We start from the raw sequence: 19,322 nt of genomic DNA on the forward strand, positions 1-19,322 counted from the left end.
CGTCGAAGAGACCACATGTAGCTGGGCAGAATTACATACACCTGGGAGGGGAGGCCAGGTGGGAGCAGCTGGCTCTCAGATCTGGGTCTGGTGACCCTCCCCTTCCCCTCATCCTCTGAGAGAACATCCACCAGCCTGACTGGGATCTCCTGTGGGCTCAGCTGCTCTGATAAAGATGGCGGCAGCTGATATTAGAGAGAAAAGTAGTTCCTGATGCTGGGGGGGTGGAGCTCACAGTGACCCTGTGGCCTCTGAATCAAGCTGGAAAGCGGTTCCCATGGCTTATTTATTGTGCATCTTGCATGTCACACTTAGAGACACTCAGGTCAGCCTGGGTGCCCCACCTGCACTCCCCACATCTGCGATACACTCATCATTCCTCCCTTTATTAAATTTTCCATCCTGTGAGCCTCCAGCCTCCTAAATCAATGTTTCAAGAACCCCGCTAGAGGCCACCCAGCCCTTCAGAGGAGGACTGGTTTTCACTACCATATTGTCTCCTGACATGGGAGGAATCACCCCTCCAGATACTTGATTTCCCGGAGCCTTTATCTTACACACGCACGCACGCACGCACGTGCCCTCCAGTTGCCACTCTGAGCCCTTACATCCCTACCTTGCCCCTCCCAGGTGTGACATATCTCTGCAGCCTAGCTGGAGCTCTCAGCTGGCCTGCCAGGGTCCTGCCTTTCTCCCTTCCTCCTGGTGCCTCTTGGAATACATCCTGCCTACAGCCCTCCCAGGATATTTCTAGGGTGATGGTATGTGTGTAACTTTAAGGTCAAGCAGTTCAAATCTGGGGGTACCAGCTCAGGTGTACTTGCTAAAGTTCTGAAGTGTTTTAAAAATCAAAACAATTTCAACATATGAGAAATGAGGACTGTTTCCAAGACACTGTGTTGCAAACACCCGTGTGACCCAGCTCTCACATAACATGAGGCTTGCTGTTTGGGCTGGACTTGGCCAGTGAGCCCTCAGGACCCATCTGATCCTCTTGGGGTGGGGGACAGACACACACACCTGCACTCAGCTTTTATGTGGGGGCTGGGCATTTGAACTCAGGTCCTTGTGCTTGTGTGGCTGGTACTGTACCCACTGAGCTTCCTCTCCTGCCTCGGGATGGAGACTCTAGACCAACAGTTCTCAATCTGTGGGTTGTAACTCCTTTAGGGATTGAATGATGCTTTCAGAGACGTGGCATATCAGCTCTCCGTCATATCAGATGCTTACATTATGATTCATAACAGTAGCAAAGTTACAGTTATGATGTAGCAACGAAATAATTTTATGGTTGGGGGTCACCCCAACATGAGGAACTATATTAAAGGGTTGCAGACTAGGAAGGCTGAGAACCACTGCTCAAGAATGTTGTCACTCTGGGTCACAGGAACTTGTAGGCTGTCCTGGCGTTCTTTGATCACCTGAATGTGGCACCTAAAGGATTACAGTTCTTATCTGTGTGGGAACCCTGCAGCCTAGTTTCTGACACCCACAAAGGGTCTCTGTGCATCATGAAACAGAAAAAAGAAAGAGTGCTGGCCTTCCCAGTGTCGCATTAGAGTTCTAGCCAGTTGCTCCAAGGAGGGACATGTCAAGATGGTGCCCGGGCTTCTGTCCTCAGTGAGGTGGTGGGACTCTGTAGGACTCATAGCACCAAGGCCCACATTATGGGAACCCTGTGGCTACTGTTCTGGTTTGCATGTGACCTCATGTGTCTCTGTCATTGTCATGTGGTTGTCTTTGTCACCCCAACTGTGTGGACTCTCAGGAACCATAGGTGCATAGAAGGACCTGCTCAGTTTCAAGGACGCTAATGTGGCCGAATGCGCAGTGGGGCTTGGCATCCTTCTCCGAGAATGTGTTCTAAAGCCCTTGTGTTTGGTCCCCTCAGAGACGCCCCTGACCCTGGCTGCCCAGCTCGATGACTCCATGGAGGTCATCAAAGCTCTCAAAAATGGGGGTGCACATCTAGACTTCCGCGCCAGGGATGGGATGACCGCCCTTCACAAGGCTGCCCGGACGAGGAACCAGGTTGCCCTGAAGGTATGTCCCGAGCCTGCCTTGTGTGGGCAGAAGTGTCCTTTGTCTAGTCCCCTGAGCTATCTTCACAATGGCTTTCTCCCCAGGGAACCATGAATCTTGTCCCCACTGGAACTCAGAAGGACAGTTGAGTGCCAGCCTCTCCTGCCCCACCCTGGTATAGCTGCTTCTACAACTGCCTTGAGCCACCTTAAGGATCTCTACTCCCCCCAAAAGGCTCATGTTTCTAACACATGACTTGGCACTAAACCTTGTCACTGTCCCTCAGAGGAGGCCTCAAATCCAGTAGTAGTAGTAGTACTGACAGCAAGCATTGTTGCCCCCTGCATTGCATCTCTGGGAGTCAGACAACTGTACCCACAGCCATCTTATCCTGAACTGTGTGGCACCCAGTACACCCATCTTCCCCTTGGCCATAGCCATCTTCCCACCCTCTTTTGTCACCCCAACCTTTTCAGATCCATTCCCCACCTATCTTGTGACACCTATCTTCCCCACACCTTTTTCCATTGCTCATCTTCCCATGCCTGTCTTTTCTCAGGCCCAAGTTCCCCTGTCCTTCCCCCACCCTTACTATACCCATCCTCTCTCCACTGCCAGGCATTATCTTTCTCCCCCCCCATCCCTCTATCCCTCTGTCCTCCCTCCCTCCCTCCCTTTCTCTCTCTCCCCTCATTCTCCATATTCCTTCTTCCCACATCTTTGTTTCTTGCCCCTGCCTGGCAGCTTATGCCACATTGTCAGGAGAGAGTGTGGGCCCCAGCCTGCTCTCCATCCAAGCCTGAGGAGGAGGTCAGGTCCTCTGGCTGCAGCTTGATCTGAGATGGAGGCTTTCCTCTTACTTCTGCCATCCCCGCCTCACCTCAGCTGTACCTTCCCACAGACTTTCAGAAATTCCACATGCTCCTGACCCTGCCCAGAGGCTCACCACCCGCTTGACTCCCTGGGGTCGCACCGTCCCGTGTGTTAGTTAATTCAAATGCGGTGGCTGTCTTTAGCAAATGCTACCCGGATGGCTCTCCACAGCTGTCTTCTGGGATACAGGGTTGCAGGTGCCAGCAGGAACCTGTCAAGGAGCCATGGCTGCCGACTGTCATTATCTGGGTGCAGGTGCCATCCATGCATCCCTGAATATCACCTGTCACTTCCAGTTCGGCAGTTAGGACTCTCCAGTTTTGTGTGTGTGTCAGAGGGAAACATCAGGTGGCCAGCATGAGTCAGCCTGGCCTGTGGGAATGTGGTCCACGTGTGTCTTCAATTCTTTCCATGTGTGTGAGAGACCAGTGACAACTTTAAGTTCTTCCCCCTAGACCCTCCTGGAGCTTGGTGCCTCCCCAGATTACAAAGACAGCTACGGGCTCACACCACTGTATCACACGGCCGTTGTGGGGGGAGACCCTTACTGCTGCGAGCTCCTTCTCCACGAGCATGCCTCCGTGTGCTGCAAGGACGAGAACGGCTGGCACGAGATTCACCAGGTACGGCTGTGCCTCTGCTCGCCATGCCCACTGCTTAGCTCCCCTCCCTGTGATGCCAGACGCAGACCACAGAACCGGGTATCAGGCCCCTTCTGGCATCTTGGATGATCTACCCCAAGGTCCTGAAAAGTTTCCATTAATCAGCCACAGCATTTACGTGCTGACACGTTCTCCTGAGATGGCCATTTCCCGTTTTTGCAGGAGAAACTAGGTGGCCACGTGAGGGCGCCCTGTGTCTATAGCAACAGTCATCTAGAGTGGGGATGGGGCTGAAGGTGTACGTGCCTCGCCATGATCTCCAGGCCCTAGGAACATGGCAAGAAGGGAGCAGGACCCAGGATGAGGCCTGATTTCCTTGCACAAGGCATGAGGTTTTCAGACACTGTCTTCTAACCATGAGGCTGGGGGATATATCAGCTATGACCTTGTAACCGTGGGGCCAGGAGGTATGACACCTATGACCCTGGCAAGAAACAAAATCCATCTGCTGGTTCTAGAAGAACAGCCTCTGGTGACCCAGGTGTTGGAACGAAAGGTCCAAGTTCAAGGTTGAGACCTGCACACAAGCCAGACAGTCCCTAACTTTGAGACTGGGAGACCCTGTGTTCCCGAGAGTGGTGGAGCTGGCTGCGTGGGGCTGGGCCAGCATCGCTGAGTCCAAGAGCTATCAGAAGGATGTTGAGTCCTCCAGAACTGGAGCTGATAGCCTGGAAGTCAAGGCCTTTGATCTGGGTGGAGAACGGGTCTGGGCGGGTGGGCAAGCGGGCAGGAAGGTCTGGGAAGACAGCTGCGATCGACTCACACGTGGCCTTGATATGGTGATTGTCTATCATGGGTCTTAGTCTCTCAATGCCTGTGCTGCCTTCCACACCTGACCCTCGTGGAGGGAGGGCTTGCATGCCCACCGAGTGCATTCCAGGGCCTAGCGCTGCAGACTCCAGCAGAGGGACTTGGGGATCGCAGGTCCTGCCCTCACCTGGCCTGTAGCTTGTGGGGGTTTGGTTCTGGACTGTGGAGCCCCACAGCCTGGAGAAGGCCCCACGCCTGTATGGGGTGAGTGATCCTCTTTGTCACCTGCTGCTGGAACCCCACACTAGGTGGGGACCTCCAAGCAGCAAGTGCAATGACCATCTTGTTCATTTACCTGCTGTGAGACTGGCTGCCATTCCTGTGCTTACTTTGTGAAGGACAGACTTTCTCCCTACGGGGATGGGGGCGGTTAACTTTAGGTTACAGGTTGCTGGGACGTGGCACCAGGTGCTGACTCAGAATTATTCATGGCGCTGTTCTGATAGTGTTCTGTAAGGTGGGATGGGCGCTTCAGAAACCAGTAGACTTCAGGGAAGGAGGTGACCCTCCATGTGTCCAATCAGCAGAGGTCTTTTGTGGGAAGCCTGAGGTACCCAGAAAAAGCAAGCTCTGCCCCAGATGCCTTCAGGCTCCAGTTGCCCCACCAGTGGTTCACCAGGCTTCCAGCCTCCCTGTGGACCTCACCCTGGCTGCCCCATCACTGTGGAAACCAACTCTTTTAAAGATTATGATTTTAGATTCTCTCTCTCTCTCTCTCTCTCTCTCTCTCTCTCTCTCTCTCTCTCTCTCTTTCTCCCTCCTTCCCTCCCTCCATCTCTCCCTCCATATATGCATTCAAAGTACAGCCATCTCTCAGGATCTTCAGGGGTCCCCTTCCAGGACTTTCTGGTGATACCAAGATTCAAGATGCCCTAATCCCTTCTGTAACACATTGTGGCATTTACACACAACACACACATATACCCAGGAGTGTTCAGCCATCTTAAGCTGACTCTTTTGATATTTTCTGGTTTTGATGGTTGTTTGTTTGTTTGTTTGTTTGTTGAGACAGGATCTCGATCACAGAATAAGGTAGCCTTGAACTTTAGGCAGACAGCCTCCCAGGGCTGCGATTACAGGCATGATTTATAATAACCTGAATGGTATGAATTCACTGAAAATGGTGGTTCTCCAATGTCTAAGGACAAGAAGAAAAAAGTCCATGTGTGTGTATAGTACAGATGCAAAATTTCTGCAAGTATTTCTATCCGTGGCTGTAGACCCCACAGGTGACAGAGGTCACGTATATGGAGAGCAGGCTCTGTGCACATTTGCCCCGTAACTGTTCTGTCTCTTTGGAGAACCCTGACTTTTATAGCCCTGAGAAACACTCTAGGGTCTTGTCTACCTGCTTCCCTCCTTCCTCTAAATTCTTGCTGCTTCCGCTTCCGTCCCTAGGCTAAGGTGAGGGCCAGCCTTCAGCCCTGTGCTCAGTCCTGGCTCTCTTGAGCCCTCCCACAGTGTTGGGCAGGGTTGGTGGTGGCTTCTTGTTTGGCTGACTCCCTGGCCTAGCCCGGCTCTCACCCATGCACGTTACCTGCTTGTTTGTATCTGCAGTACTGCAGCTGCCTCAGGGGATTCCTGGCCTGTCGTCCATCCCCCTCATCTTCACAGCACTTTGCTGGAGACGCCACTATACCTCAGGTGCCTGCCCACCTATAGTTCACACAGCCGTGAGCATTACTGCCTGATCATCAGCAACACCTGCCACCCACTCAGTGTCCTGATACCAGATGGACTTCCTGCCTGATACATGAGGAAAGCTAGACAGGAGACAGTTTTTAAAAATCACATACCAAAGCATGCACATGTACATGCACGCACTCACGCATACATGTGCCCCCACCCTTGCCCCCCAAACACACAGGGACATGTAGGACCAGGTATATGTACTCTGTCGCCCCATGTGGTGGTGGTTCCTCGGCTCATGCAGTGACAGCAGCCATTTGAGTCCTGGAGTAGGAGATGGGTGACTGTGGCCCCTCTGCCCTGCACACTTGCACACCTGTCTCTTTCTCTCTGCCCACCCCCACCCCAGCCTTCTTGCCTGCTCCTCCTTCCATCAGGACAGCCCCTCTTCACAGTCCAAGGATACCACACTTAACAGATCTGGCCCTTTTTATTTAAACCACGTGACTCTGGTCCTCACCTTGGACAGCCCTTGGCTGTCTCTGGTTCCTGGGCCCCAAAGATGAGAGCCACCTCGGGGCCACCCAGATCCATCAGATCCTCAGCGTCTCAGCCCCCAGACTGTGGTGCGGTGGAGACCTTGAAAGACTTAACTCTGTTGGCTGAGGAGTCTTGAGTCTTGCCTTTCCTCAGCTTAGCTGCAGGGTTTGGACTGCCCTCTAGTGGTCAGTTTCAGACAAGCCGGAGAAAGCCATGTTCTGAAGAACTAGGGTCTTTTCTGCCTAGCTTTTTTTGTCTCTTTTAGCCTCAGACTACTGTCCCCGTTAAATAGAGTGATACCTGGCTGACCCTGCACAGACCTGGCAGGAGTAGGAGATGGAGCCAACATCTTCTAGCCAATAACTTCTAGGTTATGCTTCTAGCCACTGTTCACACTTAGCCAGCCAAACACTGCTCCCACGCACTCTTTGGTGTGTCCTCAAAGCACCTGAGCAGAGTGCTCCCTGTCCTTGTTAACAGGTAAATTAACAAGCCCAGAGAGGGTAAGCAACTTGGCCAAGGTCACAGAGCAAGCAGTTGGCTCAACTGAGTGCATTCCTGCCTTGTCTTGTTCTCCTTCGTCTCACCTGCAGGCCTCTCAAGCAGAAACCGTCCTTAATACAACAGTGTTTGGAGAGGAAGAAAACGCATAGTGTGGGTGAGCTTTGCAGTGGTCCACCTAGATTAGTTCTAGCCATCTTGGAATAACCCCCAAGCCCGGGTTTCTGGGCTTAGGATTTAAAGGTGGTTCCTCTGTCGGTGTAGGTAGCACTGCCGTCTGTTGTAGCATCCTGCTGTGTAGACATATTTCTCCTGATAGCCCTGGAACCATCTCCTGATAGCACACATGACAAGTACCTGGCCAGCTGCCTGGAGGTTCTCAGAGCTGTCCCTTGGCTGTCTGTGCGAAGCCAGGTTCATAGCACAGGCAGGGCGTTTCTGCTCTGGGCTGCATGCCTGACGTGACTAGAGCTCTTGTTTGAATTCATATCTGCAAACTCGTATCTTTTTAAAAAGCATTTATTTTTATTTATGTATGTGTGTATGTGTGTGGGCATGAGCTTTAGTGCAGGCACCCATAGGAGCCAGAAGAGGGTGCCAAATCCCCTGAGCTTGGAGTTAATAGGCAACTGTGAGCCCCCTAATGTGGGTGCTGGGAACTGAGCTTGGGCCCTCTGGAAGAGCAGAAAACATTATTAACTTTGTCTTAATTGTTAGTTATTTTTATTTTGTGTGTATAAGTGTTTCACCTGCCTGAATGCATGCCATATGTGTGCCGTGCCCATGAGGGGCACAGAGGGTGTTGGATTCTCTGGAACTGGATTTACAGATGTTCGTGAGCTGCCATGTCAGTTCTGGGAATTGAACCCGGGTCCTTTGGAAAAACAGGAAATATTCTTAACTGTCGAGCCATCTTTGCAGCCCTTGAACTTGTATCTTTAAAAAAAACATTTATTTATTTATTTATTATGTATACAATGTTGTGTATGCATGTACATCTGCAGGCCAGAAGAGGGCACCAGATCTCATTATAGATGGTTGTGAGCCACTATGTGGTTACTGAGAATTGAACTCAGGAACTCCGGAAGAGCAGACAGTGCTCTTAACCTCTGAGCCATCTTTCCAGCCCCCTTGAACTTGTATCTTTAAAGTTTGATGTTTAAATGGAACTAATTATTTTCCTTGTTCTCAAAATAAATACCTGTTCAATGTGGACACCTGGGAAAACACACACACACACACACACACACACACACACACACACACACCCTTCCTTAAATAAACCAAATGCATTCCCACCACTCAAGGACATCAGGTAGAACCTGGGAGTTTTCAGTTCTTTTATCCCCCCCGCCCCCACGAAGACACACATGCAGCTATGGTGCAGACAAGACCTCAGGGAGAAGACAGCTACCTGGCCAAGAGGCTAGGTCATAATGGCTCTCACTGACTCCCACTTGCTCCCATACTCTATGAGTCTGCATCATTGTCGTCAGTATGGCATCTTTACCTCACACTGCCCATGGAGTGATTTTTGCTCAGTGTGGGCAGCCTAGAAACTCTCTCATACTTCCTAGGTGGCCTGGGCAAGGGCTGTGTCTCCTCAGAAATTTCACAGAGCTCTTGAAACAGCTAAATGCAAGAGTATCTATGAGACACTTTCTGCACTGCCTGTATACAGCTAGAGCTGTGACCATACATGTCACTTTCCCCACATGGTCATCATCTTGTCATGTCCTATACTGTGACTTCACATGGCTGTCCTCGGTGTGTCTTAGCCAGCTCTCCTCCCTCCCTCCCTCCCTCCCTCCCTCCCTCCCTCCCCTCCCTCCCTCCCTCCCTTCCTTCCTTTCTATTTCTTTTTTATTTTTTAATTAGGAAAGGATTTCTCTGTGTGAAGCCTTGGCTGCCCCAGAACTCATTCTGTAGACTAGGCTGGCCTTGAACTCACAGAGATCCACCTGCCTTTGTGTGCACCACCACCACCACCACCTGGCATTTTTTTTTTTTAAGATTTATTTATTGTATTTTGTGTGTGTGAGTGTTCTGCCTGCACATATGCGTATGTATCATGTGCATATAGTGCCTGTGGGGGCCAGACGAGGGTGTTAGTGTTAGGTCCCATGGAACTGGAGTTACCGATGGTTATGAGCCATCATGTGGATGCTGGGAATTGAACCCAGGTCTTCTGGAAGAGCAGTCAGTGCGCTTAATTGCCGAGGCATACCGCCTCACTGGCCAGTCTTCTTTTAAGGGTCTGTAGCTGTGGTGTAGAGCCCGCACTCATCCTCCCTCACTACCGTCCTTAGAGACCTGTCTCCAAATAGTGACACTGTAACACCCCCGGTTTGGGACTCTGCTGGTGTCCCGGAGGTTTTTCAGCCTGTTCTGCAGTGTTTAATAGGAGATTTACCTCAAGTGTCCCGCAGGTGGCAGTGTAGTGCTTGGAGGAAGGTTCAGTGCTTCTTTATTCATAGCAAATCTGCTGGTTGGTAAGTGGCAGGCAGGCTGCTGGTCACAGCTGGAGTGAACCCAGCATTCTGAGGGGGAACTTATTCTAAATACTCATGCTCACTCCTCCCCAGGGGTGTCTGAGACAATATGTTTAGGTGACTCCCAAGAACATATTTTCTTGAAAGCCAGGAAATGGGGAGAGAGGAGAGTCCGAGGCAGTTTTATGTGCTGAGTTTGGTTTGCTCGCTGACCTCCATCCCCCTTGGAAGCTGTGTCCACTGGGCCCTGCAGGGGACAGGGCCTGGCTTCTGCCCTCTGGTAACATTCAGGATCTCTCTTTTAGATCTTTCTACAGAGTGTTTGCAAGCGTAGGAACTCATACAGCAGCGAGGAGCTGCCTCCTGGTGTGCTTCACTGCAGACCACATTTGATTTTTAACAGTTGTCTCAGCCATGCCCTTGATGGCCAGAGGGTACACCCTGGGTCTGGACTGGACCCTGTTTGTGGGAAAACCCATTGTGTCCTCTGGCCCCTCTGCCTTCCCAAGGTTTCCTTTCAGACTTCAGGACAGTTGTTTTCTAGATCGCCTTTCTGTCTATGTGCCTCTGCCATGGCCTGAGGACACCCAGGTATGCATTTGGCAGGATTGTCACCAAGCTACTGCCACTATGCTCATGGCATCCTGTGCTGTCAGGTGGCCTGTGGTGACCACTTGACATGACTAGCGGTGTCCCCGTGAGTTCTACTCCTTCCCTGTCACAGTGAGCTAGCCTTTGGGGTGATCCCTTAGGCCGCCAGGACATGCACAATTTCACCCGCAGCTTTGGCATTGACATTTCTTGTCTATATTGACTATGTCCTTTGTCCAGTGAAGCTTCTCCTCCATTTTGCCTCTAGCTGGTATCCATCAGATAGAAAAGCTGCTTTTGTTTACTTTTGTATGTATAGCAAGGCAAACTCACATGCTTCTCTTTTCTGGCAGATACTGTTAGATAACACCTGCCATCCCGCCTCTGCCTGGACCCCTGGATGTCCCTTTGGAACAGATCTGAACATTGTTTCGTTGTTTTTCTTATTGCTGTGACAAAACACCTTTGGCAGAAGCAGTTTTAAGGATAGAAAAGTTTATTTGGTTCATAGTTTGGGGGCATGCTCCATCCGTCCTGGCAGGGAAAGCATGGTGAGAGGTGTGGGAGGCAGCTGGTCACATTGCAGCCACTGTGAGAAACAGAGAGAGATGAGCACCATGGTCAGCTTACTTTCTTCTTTCTAGTCAGTCTGGAACCCCAACCCATGGGATGGTGCTGCCCACGTTTACACCTCAATAAACTTGCTGTAGACACTCTCTCACAGGCGCGCCCAGAGGTTGCTTTCCATGGTGATTATAAGTACCCATAAGGCAAGATCCAGCCCTTTTCTGACACACAATTACCTCAGGCTATTGTGTGATGCTTCTCCTGGGGAGACATGTCACAAGCATCTATTCACCTCTAACTGATAGGGAGCCAATAATGGACCAAAGTCCAACTAAGTGAACCCTAAGTTTATTGGATTTCCTTTTAAGAGTACAAGAGAAGGGATGACTCAAAGGCAGCTATGTTACCTAAGGCCACCCAAACATGAAAGCTAGCACCCTGGAACTCCCTGCACAGTTTGCAAGCAGCTCGACAGATCAGAGAGTCTCTTCCAGGCAGCTCTGCTGGTCCAAGAGCATCTTGGCTTATATGATTTTAGAGAGGCAGGGTGAGTTTCAGGGACATCCTGAGAATTATGAATTGCCTGCCTCCTGCCTCTGAATGAACCTCCCTTTAGAACTTCCCGAGTCTTAAGGAGCTTCTATAGGATTAGATTTTCCTGTAAGCTTAGATTTTTTTTCAAAAACCTACTTTATATAGGGCTCTCAAAAGCTTCCACCTCCCTTCCAACTCACTGGCCAGAGGTAGGAGAGAACAAAGATTAATAGGGGAAGGGGATATGGACCTTTTTAGATATAGTTCCTTGGGCCAATTCCACCCTGCGTTGTCAGGATACCAGCAGTCTAGTCCAATAGCAAACACCAAGCAGCAACAGGAATCTGTAGCGGCGGCACAGTCCAGCAGAAACAGCCAGGCTCTGCCGAATTGGCACCAGTCAGCAGAAGCGGTCAGACTCAGCCAAAATACCACGAGAAGTGAAGCGATGTAAACCACCGAAAAGTGTGGCAAGGCAAAAGCACTGTCTCACTGACTGTGGGGTTCTAACTATATTTTCTCTAAACTTCACAAGCCCTCTCATGTGTCTGTTTTCAGAAAAAAAAAAAATCGCATGCCCTCTCATGGATCTGTTTTCCATTAATCAAAGGTCATGTGCCTCTCCTGAGTCTGTTTTCAGCTGACCAAGATCATGTGCTCCCTCATGAGTTTGTTTTCAACTAAGGATATCTAAAAACATGCCCACTTCCCACATGTAGACCAAACAAAAAACAAATAAAAGAAACCAAAACTTTCACTATGCGTTTCACCTCTCAACTCAGGAAATTGCCACACAACACAGGCTCCTCCTCTCTTTTTTCCTGCCTCAGCCATGGACTAACCATTTCCTCAAGACCTTACCTCTCTCTATGTAGCATGGTGTGGGGTGTGTTCATGGCTCCTGGGCTACTGCTGGTAACACATCTTCCTTAGCCAGAGTTAGAGATGCACACATATGTTCTCTCTCCTTCCCTTCTTCCCTCTCTTCCATCCCTCTCTCTCTGACCCCAAGGATGTCTCAATCTGTGATGTTTAAATATTTTATCAAAAATTGACAAGGTAAGGTCAGGTATGGAGACTCACACCTGTTATCCCAACATTTTGGAGGCTGAGGCCAGGGATTGTCTTTGGGTTCCAAGTCAGTCTGGTCTACAGAGTAAAGCCTTGTCTGTCCTGTTTTCTACTGCTGGGACAAAACATCATGACCATGGCGACTTATAAAATAACACATTTAACTGGACTTACAGTTTCAGAAGGTTAGAGTCCATGATGGCAGAGTGAAGGCATGGAGGCAGGAAGAGCTGAGAGTGCACATCTGGATCTAAAAGCAAGCAGGAGACAGAGAGAGAGAGAGAGAGAGAGAGAGACAGAAGAGAGAAGGGAGAAGATGCGAGAGAGAAGAGAGAGAGAGGAAAGAGGAGAGGAGGGGGGGGAGGAGAGAGAAGAGAGGGAGAAGAGGAGAAGAGAGAAGAGAGAAGAGAGAAGAGAGAAGAGAGAAGAGAGAAGAGAGAAGAGAGAGAGAGAGAAGAGACACAGAGACACAGAGACACAGAGACACAGAGACACAGAGACACAGAGACACAGAGACACAGAGACACAGAGAGTCAGAGAGTCAGAGACAGGCACTGGGAACATCATGAGTCTTTTGGAACTCAAAGCCTGCCTTCAGTGACACACCTCCACCAACAAGGCCACACCTCCTAAGCCTTCCCAAGCACTTCTGCCAACTGGGGGCCAAGCACTCAAACATACAAGCCCGTGGCGGGGGGCATTCTCATTCAAATCACCACAATGTCTCAAAGTAAAATAATATCAAGGCACATTTGTGTCCCCGTCCTATCCTCTGAGTCACCACTGCCATCTGTGACCCTACACAGTGGACATGCTGCACAAATAGTTGCTCTACTCTTTTGTTCGGTTAACAATGACAAGAAAAAGAGGTCTGTGCATGTTCAGTACAAATGTGGTGTTTATCTTGAATATTTGTGATTGGTAGCTGATGGCCTCCACAGCTTCAGAGGGCCAGCTGTCCCCACTTCATCCATCTTTCTTTCTCTGTATGTCAAGAATTGTGCATTCGTCCAGGCATGATGGCTCATGTCTCTAGCACTTGGAAAGCAGAGGCAAGGGAGCCACCACAAGTTTAAGACCAGTCTGGTCTACTTAAGGAGTTTCAGGCCAGCTAGTGTGACACAGTGAGACTTCTAGCTCCAATCAGCCAATCAAAAGAGAGTTGTGTTCATGCCAATACTCCAGGGGATGGGGAGATGGTTCAGTAATTAAGATCACTGGCTGCTTTTCTAAAGGACCTGGGTTCGATTGCCGGCATCCACATGGTGGCTCACAACTGTCTGTAGCTCCAGTTGTTAATCCCAAGGATGGGAGGAGAAAGGCCACTGACCCAAGTCATCATGGCCAAAGTAATTAAAGTGGGCTTTTAAAATTTGTGTTCACAAGCTGCCTTCTCCTAAGGTGGGGTTTGAGAGGTAAGCATTGAATGTGAGGAAGACAAGGCTTTTATAGCTTAGGAGTAGGGGGTTTCCAAATGGGAGATTTGGTGGGGGGGGGAAATAGGTAGGGTTACAGGAATAGAACATAAGCATAGCAAGTTAGTCCTAATGACCTCCTGAAGCAAAGACATGATTACAAGGTGATCATAACAACCATTTGGAAACAAAGATAGCATCACAAGATGGTTATTAACTTTTGAAGCAAAGACGTGGTTGCTATTTCCTGGAACAAGCAGTACAGAACCACTTGTAGTTAAGGTTACAGGCAGGGCATAGCCTAATTCTTGAGAAACAGAAGTTTAATCATAAACAGGAGTAAGCCTAGTCTGTCTTTACTATAAGATAGCTTTTAAACCTAAAATAGAAGCAGGTTGGTTCTTCATTGTTCCAGGAGATCAGATGCCCTCTTCTGGCCTCCTCAGGTACTGCATGCATATAGTGCACAGACATACATGAAAACACCAGCACACATAAAGTTAATTAATCAATCCCCATACCAAGCCAGCACCACAGGGCTCTGGCTTTCCTCTGAGTTGTATGTTAGCTAATCTCTTCAGCATAGAGAAGCCAACCCGAGTTCCTCGCCCATGCACCTGTTTGCTAAGCTGCCTGCACATGGTCGCTGAGCCATCTACTACCCTCCCTACCCACATTCCCGCATCTCCACCAGCAGGCTCTACCTTCTGCAACCAGGGATTAAGAAGGGGAGGAGCTAGCACAGGAGATGCTTTAACCAAGTGCTTGGCAGAATGAATATCCCATGGTTATGGGTGTCTGTTCTCTGGCTCTGTTCTGTTCTGCGTTGTCTGATTTTTATTTGTTTCTAAACAGTAAGCAGGCAAATGGAAGAAACACACAAAGGGGGCCCTTGGGGATGCTTGCCCTGGGCTGCTCGCATTCCGTACTTCTGTTTCCTCTTTCAGTGCCCATTGCATTTTGACCCTTGGCAAGAATGGGATCCTGGGAATGCAACTTCAAACCTCCTGAATTCAGACTACTTGAGGGAGGGGTAATGAGTCTGGATTAATTGCTCGGTGAGCCTGTAGTAGCCGAGTCCTCTTTACTGACTAGAGAGCAATTAAATTAAGCTGCTACAAAAACGCTGTCTCTGCAAAGCCTTCGAGGAGAGCTGATTAGCCAAATTGTGTCTTCAGTTTAAGGAGCAAAATTCCCATCTCAAACTGGTTGAAGCAAGCAGAGGGATTAGGCCTTGTTTTAATGTCTCTGGAAAGCCCTAGGGGCAGCTTGGAGGGTGGTCTAGCTCAGAGGAGTCCCAGCAAGGTTCCCCAGATTACTCCTTGGCCTCCCTGCCTCCTTTTGTCTCCCTTGGGTTGTTTTGTTTTGTTGTTGTTTTTCAAGATAGGGTTTCTCTGTGCAGCGCTGGCTGCCCTAAAACTGGCACTGTAGACTAGACTGGCCTCTGAGCTCACATAGATCCACCTGCTCTGCCTCCCAAGTGCTGAGATTAAAGGTGGTGTGCCACCTCCCTGATTCCCTAGGTAAGATAGCTCTAGCAGATGTAAAGGAGGTAACCTTTCTAGAAGTCCTGACAGCCATTCAGGCTCCCTGAGCCTGCTGGGCTCTGAGATTCCTCCCGGAGCCTGGCCTGCAGTGATGGAAGTGCCACCTGTGGAGGCATCCTTCCGCAGGACCAGGTGCATGTGCACCTGGGCCATCTGACCCAACAAGCGCTGGGCAAGCAGTTGAAGGGATGAGGCAGGTGCTTGAGTGAAGTTGGGCCACCAGGCAGGCAGGCTGGACAGCAGTGTCTCCTGTCAGATCTATCTAGCCAACAATGAGAGAGTGTTATGGGGGCATGGCACTATAAATGGATGTTTCTCAGATGCTTTTAACAGCCACGGTCTACTTCTCCCTGTCCTCTTTGCAAAGTGGCTCTTGCTCTCATTGACCCTGCTGAGGTAAAGTGTTCCCTGTGCAGTGATCAGACGCTTAGTCTGTTGATCCAGGGCCAGCGTCGTCATCCACAATGGTTTGTCCTTGGTGTGGCAGACCTGCCTCCCCTCTGTGATGTCTGCCTGGCAGAGGTGCCCGGTCACCTGTGCAGGGACCTCCCTGCCCCTTTGAACTGGGATGGGGTGCTGTACCTATTTTCAGGGCCCAGTATCATGTGATCTTTGATGTCCTTGTCCTCTGTGACTCATACAGACATGTGAGAGGGACACTGCTTGCACTCAATGACAAGGACATCCATGAGCTTGGAGGTGAAGGGCAAGCTAATGGACAGTCCAAGTATGTTTGGCCTCAGAGCTACCTGGGATATAATCACTGTGTCAACCCCTAGGAGGACCTACCCTGGGCCCTGCCTCATCTGGAAGATTAGATTGCACTTAAAGATTGTGCTTGCACGTGGAAGGACAAGTTCAGGTCTCCTTGTACACAATGCAGGGATGGGGCTTTAAGCATCGCCACAGCCATGCATAATAGTTTCCTGCCTGGGAGCATGGACCAGTAACGCAGGGCTGAGCATCCTGATCTGTACTTCACGGGGCTCAGCACCCGTATCAGGGAAAGACCTATTTGTCTTTTGGACAGTGTGATTCTCTGTATCTGTGTGGAAAGAACTCTGGGGCCCCTTCCAGACCTCTTGCCCAAGAGCAGAATACAGGTTCCCAACTTGTCAGGGGTTCTCTCTCTCTCCATCCTTAGCTTGGGGCCTCCTCAATCCTTGGTGTGAAAGTGTGTAATGTCCATGGGCCTCAGTCTACAAGGCTGGGTGGGGTGAAGTCGGCCAGAGGCCCTGCCATGCTTTTAAATGAGTGGTAGGTGCTGGGCATAGGCCTCTGGCCTGGGCAACCTTAGGTACCAAGTCTCACCCAACATCTGTGTCTTAGGTCCAGCCAGTAGGGGGCGCTAGGGTCTCATGCAACCTCTGTGTCTCAGGCCCAGGCAACAGGGGGCACTAGGGTCTCTGTTTCAAGACTGGCCAGCAGGGGGCACCAAAGTCTCACTCAGTCTCTTGTCTCAGGCCTGCAGGTACGGCCACGTCCAGCATCTGGAACATCTCCTCTTCTATGGCGCGGACATGAGTGCACAGAATGCCTCAGGGAACACAGCCCTGCATATCTGCGCCCTCTACAATCAGGTCAGTGGCATGCACATCCTTCACCCTAACCCTGGGGTGCACTGGGCACGGATGGAAGGGCTGCCCTGTGTGTCTTGCCTCTGTGACCCTCCCTCACCAGCTGCCTTAGTGGGAGCCAGAGACTGGCGAAGCTGTGAGCACCCCCAGGTCACATTCCCCAGAGCTACAGTCAGCCCTGTGGAATGCCAGTGACCCAGGCTGCTCATTGTCTGGAAGACACAGGAGGAACCTCCTGTTCCCTTGGCTGAGTGACAACTTTGCTTGACCCCAGAGCTTGGCACCTGGGTAACCTCTTCCATACTCCTTTCAACTTCTGGGCATGTTAGTTAGTTAGTTAGTTAGTTAGTTAGTTAGTTGTTTGTTTTGGGCTTTTGTTGTTGTTGTTGTTTTTCAAGACAGGGTTTCTCTGTGTAATAGCCCTGGAATTCTCTTTGTAGACCAGGCTGGCCTCGAACTCACAGCGATCTGCCTGCCTCTGCCTCCCAAGTGCTGGGATTAAGGGAGTGTGCCACCATGCCCAGGCTGCTTCACTTATCGTTAAGTGCGCATAACAAACACGACTCTTATGAACACTGAGGCGCGCCATTCTTTGGCGTTCAGCATGTTTATGATGTTGTAGAGCTATTTACCAGAACTTTTCATCTTCCCAGACTGAATCTCTGTCCCCAGGAAATACTCACCTCCGCCCTGCAACCCCTCCCCAGTGTCCCCATCCTGCTTTTCCTCTGGGTCTGAGGACTCTATGGGCCTCCCAAGACTAGGATTTTTTGCAGGAGCTGGCCGCCCATGCCCAGCTTCTTCCACTCAGCATCATGTTCTCATGGTCTAACCTGTGGTAAGTGAGTGCCAGACACTCCTTCTGATGCTTGTTCCCACGCCACTGAGGGCTGGGCACTTTTGCCCACCTGCCCTCCTGTGGCTGAAGATGGCGCTTGTTCTGTTCCGCCTTTGACTGTTGTGGATTTGTGTTGTCATGAACCCAGTTGCACACACTCAGTCTCCAGACTCAGTTTGCAGTCTCCGTGGGGACAAACTCCTAAGAAGAGCTCAAGGCAAATGACACACTGATGCGCCGCACCCCTCCTCCACGCTTTGGTGTCAGACCCTGGTGGTCAGTGTGTTCTGCAAGCTCTATATGCTGGGGCACATGGTCCCTGCTGTCTGGGAGGGAGCCATCATAATGGCTGGATCCCGGACCATGAGTACCCTGAGCCGGATGTGGAGACACGAGAGATCGGTACCCCACGGAAGGACTGAGAACAGCGCTGCTCAAAGGATGTGGGTGGACGGCAGGGTCTGCTTCGGCGAGCAGGAAGGGTACCGATGTCCTCTGTACTCAAGGTCAGGTTGACATAGGACAACTCCCCCTCCCCCCCTCTGAAGACCTTACTTTTTCCTTTCTTTTCGCTGAGTTCCTGAGACCTCAGGTCTAAGACTAGTGACCCGCAGATGGGATGACCCCAGGCAACCCGGCAGAGGGACTGGGAAAAGATTCTCCCTCTTGCAGGGTGGAGGGATCTCAGTGGTGAGGCTTTACGGAATATACCCTGGGGACTAGCCCTGCCCCCCCAACCCCCCCCCCCCGTGAACACTGAGTTCTCAAAGCCATAATTCTGTCCCATCACTGACAATGACTCTAGGTGACAGCTCAAGCCTTAGCCCACATCCAAATTTGTCACCAAACCCTAATGACTGATCACAAGTCCACTCTGCTTTAAGCCAGTAACTTTCCTGGATTTTTCACCCTTGAAAACTCCTACAAACTCTTCAAGACCTTCATCCACGTGATCCACACCCAGACAAGCCCTCTCTTGACCTTATAGAATCTGTGGGTGTCAGCTCTGCGGGTTACTGTCATGACTATGCTCGGTGTGTCAGCAGGGGTGTCTTGCAGTCATCCTGGCTTGCGCGCAGAGCATATTCACAGTCGCCCCAGGTCCATCGTGGAGCTCAGATGGGGGATCCCTTGTTAGGCATGGGAATGAATGCTCAGCTGCCTTAGAAAACACAACATGAGGCTTGGCTGAGCCTAGGAAAACATCTGCACCGACATCTGCTTTGTAATGATTGCCTGTGATGGGAAAACATGGCTTAATTTCACTCAGTGTATTTCAAGTATATTTTAATCACACACACACACACACTATATATATATATATATATATGAAACCACAGTTTCTGTCACTTAAAATAATTGTGGGCATGATGGTCTTTAAAAGTGAGGCTGCAGAATTTATTAGGTAGTCTGTGTTCTCTTCTGTATAGGAGACTGGGGTTCTCCCCCAGAGCTGTCTCCTTCCCTAGGAGGGTCCCCAGATAGCTAGAGCTCCCAGGAAAATCTTCCTCCCATATACTGTCAGAATAGAGGTAGCTGACTTTCTGAGGCTCGTTTGGTCACTGCCTGGACCCTCTAGTCACATATCAGATGAGCAACCATAGTATAGTGACAGGTCATGGGGAGTGACTGTGCTGCAAGAAAGCTATTTGT

At 50.4% G+C, this 19,322-nt stretch overlaps 1 protein-coding gene across 5 annotated transcripts in view; it reads left to right on the top strand.

Annotated features, from left to right (window-relative positions):
- The window catches only part of Shank2 (SH3 and multiple ankyrin repeat domains 2), a 433,328-nt gene that overhangs the window by 62,219 nt on the left and 351,787 nt on the right, over positions 1 to 19,322 (top strand). For all 5 annotated transcript variants that reach the window (XM_051145729.1, XM_051145730.1, XM_051145731.1 and 2 more), the window contains exons 6-8: positions 1,892 to 2,043; positions 3,351 to 3,518; positions 16,718 to 16,834. In XM_051145729.1, the coding sequence (XP_051001686.1) occupies positions 1,892 to 2,043; positions 3,351 to 3,518; positions 16,718 to 16,834 (437 nt within the window). The remainder of the gene's footprint in view (positions 1 to 1,891; positions 2,044 to 3,350; positions 3,519 to 16,717; positions 16,835 to 19,322) is intronic.

Source organism: Acomys russatus, chromosome 5, assembly GCF_903995435.1.
Source record: "Acomys russatus chromosome 5, mAcoRus1.1, whole genome shotgun sequence".
Lineage (NCBI taxonomy): Eukaryota > Metazoa > Chordata > Mammalia > Rodentia > Muridae > Acomys > Acomys russatus.